Source organism: Rhipicephalus sanguineus, chromosome 8, assembly GCF_013339695.2.
Source record: "Rhipicephalus sanguineus isolate Rsan-2018 chromosome 8, BIME_Rsan_1.4, whole genome shotgun sequence".
Lineage (NCBI taxonomy): Eukaryota > Metazoa > Arthropoda > Arachnida > Ixodida > Ixodidae > Rhipicephalus > Rhipicephalus sanguineus.
The window spans coordinates 9,801,235-9,817,060 of NC_051183.1; the positions used below are offsets into that span (position 1 = coordinate 9,801,235).

Sequence of the window (15,826 nt, forward strand, 5' to 3'; positions counted from 1 at the left end):
TTGCCATATGTACGCATAATGGGTGCAAAAAATGCGAGGGAGTAGCATTGCATTACTCTTGGTGACTGCATGCGGTCGTTCACAACAGCTTGCCCACCCGCATTTCGACAAGCGGCAGAAGCTATTGAGGTTGTGTTTGCAAAGTCACCGTACTATTTATCATTCATGTCTTATGTGCTGTCAGTCATATGCCACCAATCACGATTGCCACGATTTCCTCTCTGATATGGCCGTCATGTTCAGAACATGACGACCATTGCGTCGTTTTAGGCGAGCCTCAAGAGTCTCAAGCAAGAGCGCGCATGTACCTTAGCAATTTTTGTCGTTAATCCGGTGAGCTGTAGCGATCACCACAAAGTTGCTTAATAAATCTTTGTCGTGGTCAACGCTTTGCTTTGCCAGAAAAATACTCGACTTTCAAAGTTGACAACAAGCGTCCTGAAAATTTTGGCCATTGATGCGCTAGAACGGACGCCAGGGACTGTCGCACAGGATGTGCTAGTAGCGTCTCCTCGCAGCGAGAGCCTTCTTTTCATATATACGTACAATTGCTTGCAATACTGATTAATTAAAAATCATGCATGACCATGTCGGTGACCAGACCGACACTATCCGACACAGGCTCTGTTTCAGCCTTGACCGAAACCAAATTGCTGTCGCTCTGGATAGTGCTGGCCCCATCGCCATCGCAGTCATCGACTTGCAGCAGGTCGTCGCAAGCCAGCCTACAATCGAGCCGTACTTTCGAGCTTGCTGTTGGGGCTGTTCGATCCGGCGAGTCACGGTCGCTACCTTCACATCGCCATGGTAAATGCCTGCGGATTTCTGGCACTTTTGTATTAACCCGCTATTACGCTCGCCGTTCTGCGCGCGCATGTCTGGTCACGCGTGTTTGCTTTGAGCAATGGCTTTGTTATGCGGAACACAAGCGCTACGTGCATGCTTCGTGACAGCGAGTGCAAAGAAAAGCCGGAAAGTGGCTTCAGTAAACGCAGTGCTGTGGCTTAGATGCTGGGTGTTGCGTCCGGACAGTCGTAGGTGGCTGCCAGTGATGTTATCAATAGAATGAACAAAGGCACTAACTGGTGTGAAGCTTAAACGCAGCTGTACAGGCGTTGAAAGCGCTCTCAGGTAGCGCTTCGTCGTCGTCTTCAGACCATAGTATATATATGTAACCTTATTAGCGTCATATAATGATGCCATACAAACCAGACGGGCATGTGTCATCACTTATTCTAGCTGATTAGGCCAGTCGATACAGATGCATATTTTACTTTGCTCTCAGTAAATGCAAATCATCACTGTTTGGCACCTGTGCCACCCGCCGTGGTACCTTAGCGACTATGTCGCGCTGCGAAGCTTCAGGATGCCGGTTCGATTCCTGGCCACGGCGGCCGCATTTTAATGGGGGCAGCCTGCAGAAAACAAAACCTATATTTTATGTTTAGGTCACATTAAAGAACCACAGGCGATAAGGAAGAATTGAGCCCCCTCTAGGGCGTGCTTTAAAATCATATCACGGTTTCAGCAGGTGAAACCCCAGGATTAAACTTTTTCTGCACCCGTGTCTTCTTGCTCGCAGTATCGCAACCAGTACGACAATGATGTTACCGTGTGGAGCCCCCAGGGCAGGCTTCACCAGGTGGAGTATGCCATGGAGGCTGTGAAGCAGGGCTCGGCCACCATCGGCCTCAAGAGCAACACCCACGCCGTGCTGCTGGCCTTGAAGAGGGCCTCCTCCGAACTGTCGGCCCACCAGAAGAAGATAATCCCGATTGACAACCACGTCGGGGTTTCCATCGCGGGCTTGACGGCCGACGCCCGCCTGCTCAGCAAGTTCATGCGCTCCGAGTGCCTCAGTAACCGCTACGCTCATGACACGCCACTGCCCATCAGCCGACTTGTCACGCTGCTCGGAAACAGTATCCTTTGGTCACGATCAGGCTCCTCAGTGGGAAGCTAAAGCATTTTGATGACAAAGCAGGCACATTGAACACCCATTCAGAGCAGAATTTTTCGCTGTGCACAAGGCAAAAATATGTTGTTGGTATTGACACAGAATGGGTCAGGGAACAAATAGGCGTAGTGGATATTGTAGTTGACATCGAGCAAAACAAATGGACGTGTGCTGGCCACGTAATGTGTATAACAGATAACTGGTTGACAGCAAGAGCAACAGATTGGTTAGTTGGAGTGACGAAATTAAGAAGTTTGCAGAGGTATAATGGAATCAGCTTGCACAGGTTAGGGTAAATTGGGGATCACTGGGAGATGCCTTCGTTCTGCAGTGGACTCAAACAGGCTGAGAATGATGGATGATGACACTAAGACACTGTGCAATACCAATAAGAACAAAAAGGGAGAAATGTATGCCAGTGCGAAATTTCAACTGTGTTGGTCCATCCCTCCCTTTGTGTGTTCGTCTGTTCTGTGCAGCATATTTTCCCAAGCGTTATGATTGAACTGGAGTTTTTCAACATGTATTAAAAAGTTAGACAGACATGTTGCACGTGCTGTGTAGGTTAAGAACAAACCAAGAAACATGGAATTGTATGAACTTTTGTAATTATCATGGCCTGCAGAATTTTGGGGCACACCGTCATTTTTTGTTGAAGTTATCCAGCTGATTAATTGGCTTTGCCAGGTTGATCCACATTTATTTAGTGCATCGAGCTACATGAAACACGGAAAATATTTTAGCGCCAGTGGACAAGAACAGCAGGGGAACGTAGACAACATGATGTGCCGACTTAAACATTGTATTTCCTGAAAACGCGCACTTTTATATGATATGCACATTTTGCCATAAGTAAGCGCATTTTGTTGTCTACGTCTCCCGGCTGTCCTTGCGTGCTGGTGCTAAAGGTTTTCCAAATTTGAACTAACACACCAACATACATCCTTAGACTCCAGCTTCGTCCCACTGTCTTTTTCTGAGTAAGTTTTCTCAACAATTGCACGTTGCCAACCAAATACCTAATGCACTAATAAAGTTTTCCTATGGGCTGGTTGGCCCCCATGAACATTTCCAATGAACACAGTGGTAACCAATCAACCCTTTGAGGGTCAATGACATAAATATATGGTGTGATCATTGCCATACATTTACAGTGCCACTTGTAAGTTTGAAGAATGCTAATTTTTCTGAGACTGTGAAACGTGTTAATTCTAATGTACGTACTTTTTATTAATGTAAGTTTGTTTCTGATTTTTTAAATTCATGAATAGGCAATACATCCATACTTATGAAGAATATTTTCTATCACATTATGGTCGTTCTAGAAAAATTTAGGTAACCTTTTTTTGGAATAGGCTGCTCTGAAGATTTTAAATCTGCAAGGTGATGAAAATGGTATGTTATGCCATTGTGTGTCTGGTCTTCATTCCTAATAGTGCACATATAAAAATTGTAAAATTAAGAGGTTCTAATTCGAAAAGGCAAACATTATATAGACACTTGAACTTGAGCATCAATAAACAATCCACAGGCTTAGTCCCGGCTTTTGTTGTAATGCTGGTACTGCCTTCAAGATTGGGCTGCACTTGCAGCGGGATGAAGAGGTGACATGCTGCATTTCACACCTTATCTGCTAACCTCTTGCTTATCTTAGGCTGTCACTGCTGACCTGAAGGTCGCAGGATTGGATCCCGGCTGTGGCGGCTGCATTGTGGTGGAGGCGAAATGCTAGAGGCCCGTGTACTTAGATTTAGTTGCATGTTAAAGAACCCCAGGGTGGTTGAAATTTCTGGAGCCCTCCAATGCGTCTTTCATAACCATATTGTGGTTGTGACACGTAAAATCCCATCACTTACTATCGGGTGCTGTCGGCATAAGTATTGTATTGCATGGAATCTCTGCGCACTAGAATGTGCAGAGATAGTGTAAATTGTGATGAGGAAGGTGACAAAAAAGCTGCTTGAACAGCAGCTTGACTCTTTCCACCTGTTCTTTTACCCAACAGCACAGTTTGGTACATAACTATGGTGAAAGAACTAGGTGACCAGAAAATGGAGAATCGAAGTTGCACTGTTACAGACTCGATACAGCGCAGTCAGTCAACATCACTATACAAAATCAATGATAATAAAATACAGCTCTGTAAAACACATGTATTAGTTGGTGAAATATGGAGGTTAGCTTTAGGAGTGCAGTTTAAAGGCTGTTAATAAGGTGATCTGACAAGCACCGGCCTTGTGAAGATTATGCCAGTAGTATATGCCTGTTATGTTTTTATACCGAATTTAGACCAAGTGAAATTTTGTTGCACTTTGCATTTCATAACTTTTTTTTTTTAGTTCTTGCTCCTTGACTCCTACACTAACAGAAATGCAGGTGTGCACTCAACGCTACGACCGCCGTCCTTATGGAGTCGGTCTTCTGGTGGCTGGATATGACGTAAGTTAACACATGCACGCAACTTTCTCTGATAGTGAGGTGGTTAAGGCACTAACAAAATGATTTGAGGCTGTTATAAGATGCATGCTGTATTTCGAATAACAATTCTCCCACATCTACTCAGTGCATTCTAAAGCGGAAGTATCTTTTGCGTCACATATACTCGCAGTCAGCTTTCATAATGGACTCTCGGTTCTCATGTGATGTCTGCCATTGGCTATGGGACTCCCATTAAACACCACTGTGGAACCTTCACAGCTGAGTTGTGCTGCTAGGCTTGAGGACGCAAGCTCTTTTCCTGGCCAATATGGCCACACTTCAAGCGTCAGATTCACAGCAGCACCCCATTTCATCTTGGCTGATGTTGCATTTTGGAAGCATTCTTGTTACATTGGACATGACAGAGAAACTCAGTGTCTCTGAGAGCAACAGTTGTCCTTCGAGGTTGACATGTTCGCTTTTGCCCTGTGTGTTTTAAGGTGAAAGCCTTTGTGACATCGTCAAATGCGAAGAGTGATTCAGCGTCAACACGAGTTATGCAAAAAATCATGTGATGATGTCGCCCAATGACGTCGTCGTGATATCACAGGTCACCAAAATTTATGACATCATCATGATGTCATATAGCATGTCGTCTTTTGGTGACGTCATCACACAAAATCATTGCTTGGTCAAAAATGGGCCGATCACAGAGGCACTGCAAAAATCACCTGAGGTGCTTCTCAGAAAGCTTGCATGCCTCCCATCTCGGAGGCAGTGTGAAACCACCTTAGGTGCAGAAAGCTTGTGGGTGCGGCGTTAATACAATCAACTGCGAAGAAACAGAAGAAGATGGCTTTTGCCTTCCGGTTACCTTAGGCCTGAGGCACAAGGGCCTCTTACGGCATCTCAGGCACAAGGCCCTGCGACTTTTGTTTAAGTGTTGCATATGCATCTTGGTTCGATAGTGCTTTTCCTTTGTCCTGTCCTTGTGCCATATTGTTCATCATGTTGGAATGCCGTCCTCAGGACATGGGCGCACACATCTACCAGACCTGCCCGTCGGCAAACTTCTTCGACTGCAAGGCCATGGCAATAGGGGCTCGCTCTCAGTCAGCCCGCACATACCTGGAGAAGCACTTGGACGAGTTCAAGTCGTGTACGTAGGAATTTTGGGCCCTTGCATGAGGATTTCCCTGTGCTGAGAGGCAAGACTTTGAAAAATGGAACAGAGCAGTCGAGGCAGTGTCTATGCTCACTTCTTTCTGGACTGTTTTTTGCTTGCCTGTATGTATTCTCTTGTTCAGAACTGCCACCTGAAGACAAACTGCAGCAAACTTTGTGTCTCGTTTGATACAGAGGAAATTACACAGTCAGTGTGCTCGATTATCTTTATTTTGTTGCATTTAAGAAATAGACCTTAAACTTTCATTTAAAAGTAAAAACGGGATCTTCGTGATCTCTTTAAGGGGAGACTTGTGGGCCTTTTTTTTTTTAATTTCTTTTATTAGTTGGGTAAACGAAATGAAATTAAACAAACTCATTCAATTTTTTCTGCAGATTCCGAATCTCTGATTAGATATTAGGTAGCTGCATTAGAACAAGAGATGTGCAATTTCTAAAAGCATATTTCTCACGGGGATTTTTGGCAACCTTGCTTTGTCAAACACAAAAACAAAGTGTGTGGCTGGACTGCCAGAGAGCTGGTCTAGCCGGTGATGCTAATCTGATTGTTTTCAACGAACTTTGAATGCAAAATAAATAGATGCAAATATGAGTGAAATTTTTTTGCTGCATACTATTTCTTATCGTCAGGAATTATAATTTGGTGAACAACATTATAAGAAAATAAATAGCATCACCGGCTAGACCAGCCTCCTGGCAATCTTGCCAGATACTTTGTTTTAGTGTTTGACAAAGCAAAGCTGCCAAAAATCACATAGGGCATGTGCCCTAGGTGGCACGTACCAAAGATAATGCACAGAAGCCCTTAATGCCAGCATAGTGCAACACATGGACATCTGTTAAATGTGAGGGAGAACCACGTTTATCTGTTATGAATATCTGTTATGTTATGGTGTTTCTATTTCTACATGTTACATATTTATTAGGAAATAAGTAGAAATACAAACACCGAAAATATTGTCAGAAATGAGCATCAGCTCACATAGCTTGTCATAGGAACCATCGAACCAGGAAGGGTGACGTTACGTGTATGAAATATCTAAATAAATCCTGGTCATTCTTACCAAATGACCCCTAAATGTTGACGTTTCATTTTGCTTCAAAATCGAAAAATATTAGTATATTTAGTAAGGTTTTCACATCCACACATCTCTAGTGTTATGTGGCTTTTGCATATCATTTGCTTTTATGCCATAATGCACACATTCTATGATCAGGCAACCTGGAGGAGTTGGTGAAGCATGGGTTGCGGGCGCTGCGCGACTGCCTTCCCAATGAGGTGGAACTGTCAACCAAGAATGTGTCGATTGCCATCGTGGGCAAGGACCACGACTTCACCATCTACGATGACGATCGTGTGGCCCCCTATGTATCCTTTTTGCATTCCAGTACAAGAACTGAGTTAGTGCTTGGCATTAGTTAGGAAACAGATGGTCTAACGATCAGAAACTTGGAGCAGGTCACCTTTAGGGGAGACTCTGCTTTAAATACATATATCTATTTTTAGTAGATTTTTATGAAACTTTCACAGCTTATGTATATTTATGTCCAGATTTCAAATGTGCAGTTATTCTTCTAGTACAATTTCTAAATATCAAACATTTCGTGTGCCTTGTTAGGAGTAAGATTTATTTCTAAACTGTGAGAGTTATAAAAGAAATCAGCATATCACAATAAGCTGCAATGACTACTCTATTCAGTAAAACAAGAATGGATGTTCTAGGCCCATTTGAACAAAAGTTATGATATCTTGAACTTTCGTAAGCAAAATTCCAGCTTGACATCACCTCACTCTCAAATATTCAACATATCATAACTTTTGTCCAAATGGGTTCATCCATTCTTGTTTTGCTACCCGCCATGGTGGTCTAGTGGCTATAGTGCTCGACTTCTGACCCAAAGGTAGTGGGATCGAATGCCGGCCGAGGCGACCGCATTTTCGATGGAGGTGAAAATGCTTGAGGCCCATGTACTTAGATGTAGGTGCACATTAAAGAACACCAGATGGTCGAAATTTCTGAAGCCCTCCACTACGGCGTCCCTCATAATCATATCGTGGTTGTGGGACGTAACACCGCAACATTCTTGTTTTACTGCATACAGTATTCATTCCAGGTTATTGTGGTATGCTGATTTGCTTTATAACTCTCTGTTTATAAATAAATCTTGCCCCTAACAATACAAAAGCTATTTATTTTAAAAACTACATAATGTATTAGAAGAATACAGTCGACGTTCGATTTCCCGGACCCTCAAGGGACCGCGAAAACGTCCGGAAAATCGGGCAGTCCGGAAAAACGAATGCACGTGAAAACGTGCATTTTTGGTAGGTATTTTTCGCTGACGGAGAGGGTCACAGCCGGAGTACAAGATTCCCATAGCAATTCAGCCAATGCATTGTTTAGGTGGCTCTGAAAAGAGCCGTTTATAAAAAAAAATACAACGTGGCCGGCACTACCTCATAGGTCAGCACTTGGGCGCAAAGAAGTCGCTTATTTTCTTTTGCACGGTCCGCTTGCCCGCAATTATGTCTGCCTCAATTTCAGTCAACATCATGTTGCCGCTGTACACCAATGACAGTGTCATAAGTGCTCGCGTCAACTCCGTGTTCGTTGGCTGTGTAGGAGCTGGCTCTTCGTTCTCGGTGTCATCGGAATCCTCCGTAACTTGATGAATGATTTCGTCATCGGTCAACTCCGCACATAGCTCGAGGTCTTTGTCAGCGTCGGCGAAGCCCTCAAGGGTTATCTCGGCTGGAATCAACACGCCGCCAGCGCGCAGGTCGTCGAAGGCAACGTCCGCGGATGGCAGTTCGTCATCGTGAGCCTACGAGGTGGCTTTGTGCGCTTCGAAGGCGCGGACGAAGACGAAGGAGCAGTCGGTGCCATTGCTGTAAACGGCGAATCCGCTCGACGAAAAGCGCAGCACGAAACAGCGAGGAACTCGGTGGATGCTGAAGGTCGGGAAACGTGATCACTGAAGGTAGCGCGCAGCAGCAAACGATCAACCGCAGACACGACCGCAGAGCTGGCACAGCTGACAAAACAACACGTGAACGAACACAGTGAGGTTTGGCTTGGCTAAGCTACGGCTGGCAACGGATTGACACGTGCGGTTTCGAGGTTACGGCAGCCGCGGCGCGGTGCGGCGTTGCTGCTGATGCGAGTATGGTGGGTTCAAGGATATGAAAATGAAAACAACCAAAATGGCGGCGTAGGTGGTGACTTTGGGTCGGCGGTTAACAGTAAAAAGTCCGGAAAATCGGATGGCGAAGGCTATAAGCGTCCGGAATTTCGGACTTTTTAATACATTGACTCTACGGGGAACTTGACGGTGCCACAGACGAGTCCGGGAAATCAGGCATGTCCGGAATTTCAGGCGTCCGGGAAATCGGACGTCGACTGTAATTGCATGTTTGAAATCGGCACATAAAAATACATAAGCCAATGAAGTTTTATAAAAATCTACTAAAATAAACGTTTCTAAAGCAGGGTCTTTCCTTAAGTACTAGAACATATTGTGATGTGGTTGTGACGGTGAAGAATCAAACAGTGAAACTGATAGATATTGAGCTATTTATTGAGTGAACTTGTGCTCAGAAGAAGATAAGGAACACTCAAAGTAGAAGCAAGTAACACTCGCCGAATGATGATAGCAGTGAGCACGCTTGTCAATAATCCGATTGTCAACGGAACATGTCGGCTTTTATACCTGTGTGATCGAACATTCCAGTTCCACTTCTGGTACTCGCGTTACATTGAGAAAATGCTCAACTACTTACATTGTGTGCGCAATCATATCAGACCATTCCAAAACAATCGTGAAGTTTTCTTTGCATTCTGGCATGGCCTGCACCAAGCAGTAGCACAGTTTGAGCACTTGTTTAGGCAGTGATATGCGGTCTCGATGAAAAGAAGGCCATTACTGCACATAACGTTACAGATGGCGCTGTTAGCCCTTTCAGACGCTACGTTCACAATTGTGTACATTACTTGTTTTCGCTAGTTGTGTCGACTAGGTGCTTAGAAAGAGCAAGATACACTGAGGTTTGGATGAATTGAACCTCCTGCTTAATAAATCTGTCTTCATTTAACTTCATTTCGCGGTGTACTGCTGCACATGATCGCTTTTCTGAAGGCACTACCACGGTCGACGAGTCGTTCGACGTGGTGCTTCCCTTGAGCCACGTCAAAGGTATTTTTCTTTTCTCAAGATGAAGAAAACCAAAAACAAATTTGCACTATATTTCTAGCCTGAAATTTGATTCTATATACGCAAGAACACAACATGAATGACTTCAGGATACAGTTGAACCTGGATGTAACGAAATTGACGAATGTCGGCACTATTTTGTTATATACAGGTGTTCGTTAGTATGTGCAGTTTCGCGTGAAAATCGGGAGGTATCATGCAAAATAAAACCAAAACGAGACGGACATCATTTCAGAAGACCCCACTTCTCACATTTATTCAGAAGAAAAAAACTGCGTGATTTTGGCTTGTGTTTTATTCATATATGATGACATCAAGCGGCACTCCAAGGAAGTTAATTCATGAAATGCAGCTTCATCATCCTGCGCTCCGGCAGCATGACGCAAGACGTCCAACGCGTCCATCACTTCCTTCGCGGTAGGAACGGCAAACAGTGGACCTTTCTCTGATTCACCTTTGTCGTGACTGCGATCTTGGACCATTTCAACAAGCGCCGCACCGGCATCTGACATTTCTTCAGTACATACAGCGCCGTTGTCAGCAAACAAAAATACGGCAAGTTAGACATCGTCAGGCATTTCCCCAATCGCACATAGCGCATCCCACAATTTGGTTACACCCGCTGGATTCGCAGGCTCCTCTTCGTTGTCGCAGATTCCAACTTCATCGACCTTTATTTGGGCCTTGGCGTAGCAATATTAAACCGTCTGAGCTGCAACTTCTTGCCACGACACGGCAATCATCTCGATGGCTTGATAGATGTTGGTCTTCATTTGCCGTTCAAAACGGATGTCCAGAAGAATCTTTTCTATCACACGACGGCGGTAGCAGCCCTTGAAGCTGTTGATTATTCCCTTGTCCAGTGGCTGTATCAGGGATGTGTAATTGAGAGGAATATATATCAACTCTGTTTGGGAGCTGAGAGAACCAGGTGCGCAGAGCAATTGTCCAGGAGCAAACAGATTTGGTGGCCTTGTCGCTTGATGTCTTTGTTGAAGTCTTTCAACCAATCGGAAAAGATCGTCCGCGACATCCACGCCTTTGAATTGGCCACATACTTTACTGGAATTCGCTTCCCGTGAAGCATCTGGGCCGGGCGCTTTTCCCGATAACCGACTGGACCCGTTAGTCACTGCCATCTCTGTTTTCGCAAAGCAAAACCGTCACACGGAGTTTGCTTTGCTTGCCTCCGTGGCAGTCTTCTACTTTAAGCGCCAATGTGCGATTAGGCAGCATCTGATAAAACAGCCGTTTCATCAGCGTTATAAACGTTAGCTGCCTCGTAGCGGCTCAAAACGCCCGGCAGCTCGTCGGCCACCCACGATGCCCAAGCATCGCTCTCGGCAGAGGCCGACTGACCGCTAATGATCTTCCCAACGACTCCATTTCGGCTCTTAAATCCTTGCAGCCAGCCGTTGCTAGCTTTGAAGTCGTCGTGGCCCAGTATGCAAGCAAAATCCTTCTCTTTTTGTTATAGGATGGCGCCGCTTATGGGCACGTTTCGAGCACGTGTGTCCAAAAACCACGTAAGTACGGCTTTGTCCACATCGGTGCTTGTTGACAACTTCATTCTTTTTTTCTTCAAGCTTGTGCCCGACTCTACTGCACTGCGGATGCTGTCTTTCGCACTCAAGATAGTCGACAGGGTGCTGGCAGGAATGTTGAATCGTGCAGCGACATCCTTCTTCTCGCCGGCGGCGACCGTATTGACGATCGACAGCTTGTCCTCGAAAGACAAAACTTTACGCTTTCTCGCCGAACTTATTTTCGAAGCGAACAATCACTGTGAGAAACACGCAATAAACACTGCTGACGTTGACACTCGCGTTAAGGTTCGCATTGCGTCTACTCACACACGATACAACAACAACAAAACACGTACCTGCCTAAAGAAGCAAACAAAATCAGGTACGCACAACACCGACACCTGGTGTGACAATGCTTAAGCGGAATTAAAAGAGAAAGAACTCGGATCTGCCACAGAGCAGCGTTAGGGGAGCTAAAGGCTTTCATCAGCATCATCATCGCGTCACACCGGATCGACTGCTCTGGCTCACTGCGCTCGCATGCGTTCCTCTTGCAATCGTCACTTGCCTTTTGTTTTAGCAATTACGAATGTTACGCATTATTTATCTGAATTTTCAGCAGATCTGCTCAAAAAAATGAATGATGAGCATGGAAAATTCGTCACACCCACGTCATTTGCTACAATGCCTTCATTACATGGAGATCAGAAATACGTGGGCTTCTATGGGGATGGAGTTGGGGAATGAAAAAAATTCGTTAAATCCAGGAATTCATTAAATAGAGGTTCGTTACATCCAGGTTTAACTGTAAATAGATATTTTATCAGAACTTAATTTGGATTACCTACTACTACAAAACCCATATATCAATCTATTATTAAATTATTTTTATTGCAAACGATATCGAATGCCTTGAAATAATGTTGTATCAATTTGATGCATTTACAGACAGTAGAAGGCTTCATAGGTGGCGTCTGAAAGGGTTAAACCTTGCCATAACAGTTCCTGGCCATAGAAAAACACCCTCGTTATAGCTCGGCATGATGTCATAGATTTAAATGGTGTCTGCTAGGGCCTGCATAGTTCTCTAACACTAAAATTGGATTACGTTGTGTTCTAAGGGAGCCAGAGACTTAGTCTCAAATTGTGAGAACATTTATTGAGCTAACATAGCCAGAATGAGAGAATGCATTGCAGGCAGTTTGTGACGTAATGGTGTTGGTGCCGCGGTACAATATTTAAAAAATCAAATACCGAAAAAGAACGAAATTGACAATAGTGTTCTCAAGGACTCATTTATTAACTGAACTGATGTATTGTTTCTCTTCATTTTTCTTTTAATGCAACTTGATTCATAGGTGCTGAAAGTGGGGGCAGGGGGTGCTGCTAGAGAGCGCAAGAGCTCCTCCCCCCACCCCTTCCGAAGTGGGCCCTAGCCCCCCCATCCCCTCCCGGAAGATTGAAAACTCAGTGCCTATGACTTGATTGCATTTGCTTTGTAGCAGCCCTGTTTGAAGTATGTAGGAACTGTACGTCTGAAATAGTGCATCAACAAACATGCAAAATGTGACATACAAGCACTGTTCTTATACGTTAATCTCTTGCTGACATGCTTTTTTAGGGGTCATGAATAACTAAGTAGTCCGTATTAATGTCATTACTGTGATGAATGGGGCTAGTTGGTTCATGATTGCTTAGCAATGCACTTATGACAGGGTAGCAATACAAAGTTAACAGGACGACCGCAAACTTCAACTGGTTTATTTGTTCATGCATAGTGAACATAAATAAAAATTCAAGGAGCCCGTAGGGATAGGTAATGCCCCTGTCCCTACCTCTGTGACATCCATTGCGAAATCAATTTCAGCAGGAGATAATCTTATCGATGGCTCACTGACACATCTTTCAGCGCCCAGAGATTCCATGAGTGCAGCTTTGTAAACTATCCTCTCCTTGTCTGATGTTGGTTTCTGAGCACCAACAGATGCGTCAGTGAGCCACAATAAAATTATCTCCTGCTGAAATTGATTTTGCAATAGACGTCACATAGGTGGAGACAGGTGCATTACCTCTTTCCATGGGCTCCTTGAATTTTTATTTATGTCCACTTCGGATGAACGATAAACCAGTTGGAGCTTGCACACGTCCTGTTAAAGTGTATTCCGCGTGGTTTTTGTAGCGTTACCCACAACCACAAGTGCATCGCTAAGTCATAGTCCGTACTACTGGCCTTGTGTAGGAGCTGTGAACGTTTAGCTTCCTTGACAGCTCTTTAGCTGGCTTCAATTGAGGGTGAAGACGACCGCCGACAGCCACCTGGTGATGACGATGCGCCCCCACCTGCCGCTCCTGCAGCGGAGGACAAGGGCCCAGCCGACCCCGTAGTGGCCGTAGCCACTGAGGAACGCATGGAGCATTGACATTTCCTTCTTTCACTGTGGGTTCACGTACACGACTTCTTCTGGCTAATAAATGGTCTTACACAAGTACCATGTCATGCTTTATTGATGATGCTATTTACTTGCACCAGCTTTCTGTCGCAATGCAACAGACTCCACAGGCACCATAGGAGACTCCATAAGTGCCAAAGTCTGTCAGAGTCTGTGGGGCAGGAGCCCAATTTGGGCACAGGTATTCAGGTTGGGGGGGGGGGGGGGGGGCGTTGAGTGAAAGGGTAAAGCCCCCCCCCTACCCGTAGTCTGTGCCTGCTACAGAGGCAGTAAGTGCTCAAGTAACAGTGCTCCTCCTGGAAAGTCTTGCACTCTGATATGCATTAGTTTAAATTATTACATTCGAGAGCTTTTGAAAAAACATTCCCAGAGTAAGGGATCTTTTCCAGTGTCTATGCAATCCAGCACATTAAGTATACACAACAAATGTGTTCAAAACAACATTTTTCATTCGAGAAAACAAACAAAAAGCACTGCCTTTTCACTGCACGAATGTTTTCTTCACCCGTAGGTAAGTGATCCTTAGTCCAGGTAGCGTGGCTTCTTGCTTACAAAACGAATTTTTTTTTAATGTAGGATTTTCTGTGCAACAAGCAGTCAGTTTTGCTTGCAATACTGTAGGGGAAAATGCTATTTTAGTATTGTAGCACCATCTTTGCATGAAATAGGGAACTAGACGCATGGACACGCTATTCCCCCCGCCCCATTTCCCCTAATAGCACATTATACAAGTGGTAGAATTTGAGGCACCTCAACTGGGAGTACTTACCAATGCACTAATTGCGTTTGGGCAAAAGCGACGCTATAAGTGCGATACTTTTGCCCTGTCATACTTATTTCGCTGCTTCAACGCACTGGTGATTTTAGAATCTTACGCATCCTCTTTGCGTGACCAAGCGATGGCCTCAAAAAGGGCAATAACTTCAATAGGGATATGTCCGCGTCCGATGCGGAAGCTAATGTACCTTGGTCGCCATGTCGAGGAAACAATGCTGAACACTAAAGCGTGTGAAAGCAGATGAGGAACCCACTGTATGAGAAAGATACCTTAGAAGTACTTCTTGAGGGGCTAGTTGAAGCATCTAGAAAGGAAAGGCTCAAATTTAGAGACCACGAAAGTCAGACAAAACCTCGCGATGTTTCATTACCACGGCTAGGGTACTGTTCTTGAAACTGTCAAATTCCGCCATTGATCAACACTGATTGGCCATAAAATTTGACAATATGGCAGAATTTAACAGTGCCCAGAATAGCCCCCTGTTACTGCGGCTGCTACGTCGATATATGGAGATAATGTAGTGGCATTTGACGCGCCCTATTGACGTACTGCGAGCACGTATAGTCTGCGACACGCTGAGGGCGGCGCCGTAGAAGGCATTTCGTGCTCAGAATCTGCTTAGCTGGCGGCTGCGACAAATGGAACGGCCGTGCACTGGTCGATTTCCAACGGCACAAGCAGGCGAAAATTGGTACAGCGCGCTCACGCCAGACCACTCAAATTACCCGCCTCGTAGAAGATGCGCGTGCCGACAGGGCGCGCCACATCATTAGCGCATATAGAGTGCAAATTTAGTAGCAGCGAAAGCTCTGTTCACGTTTGCGCGAATCACACTGCATTTGCACGTCGCCACCAGCGGTCGCCACTGCGAGTGTTTGCAAGCATATTTTGCAGGCATGCCGGCTGAGAATCGCGGAGGCCACGTTTAGCGTTACCTGTTGCTTCTGGTGATATTTTGGTGGCTACAGTTTGAGATGAGTGATTATGATTACCGAAGTTATCGAGCACTATAAACGTTTGTTACATTCATTCCAACTGTCGTGCAATGTGAATATAAAAAAATAAAATGTTCGAAGTGTTAGCAACTTCTTGACACAATTCACAAATATATGCTTTTGGTCGCTTCAAAGCTGTTTAACACGCTGTGTTTGTACAATATGCGTATTGCTGTAAGTAATGAAGTTATGAAATAGTTTTCTTTAATAAAAAGTTAATTGCAATAATTGTACCAAGCCGACGGTAATTACAGATTTCAAAGGCTGTGTTTTTTGCGTACTGCAAGAAAATGTACGTCACAATC

General features: G+C 44.7%; 1 protein-coding gene across 1 annotated transcript in view; it reads left to right on the plus strand.

Moving 5' to 3' along the window:
* LOC119401312 (proteasome subunit alpha type-1) overlaps positions 1-13,780 on the plus strand; it is a 258,901-nt gene extending 245,121 nt beyond the window's left edge. The window contains exons 2-7 of the mRNA XM_037668007.2: positions 710-807; positions 1,583-1,922; positions 4,326-4,396; positions 5,405-5,534; positions 6,778-6,929; positions 13,575-13,780. Of these exons, the coding sequence (XP_037523935.1) occupies positions 805-807; positions 1,583-1,922; positions 4,326-4,396; positions 5,405-5,534; positions 6,778-6,929; positions 13,575-13,718 (840 nt within the window). The 5' untranslated portion in view covers positions 710-804 and the 3' untranslated portion in view covers positions 13,719-13,780. The remainder of the gene's footprint in view (positions 1-709; positions 808-1,582; positions 1,923-4,325; positions 4,397-5,404; positions 5,535-6,777; positions 6,930-13,574) is intronic.
* Positions 13,781-15,826: the final 2,046 nt, after the last annotated feature.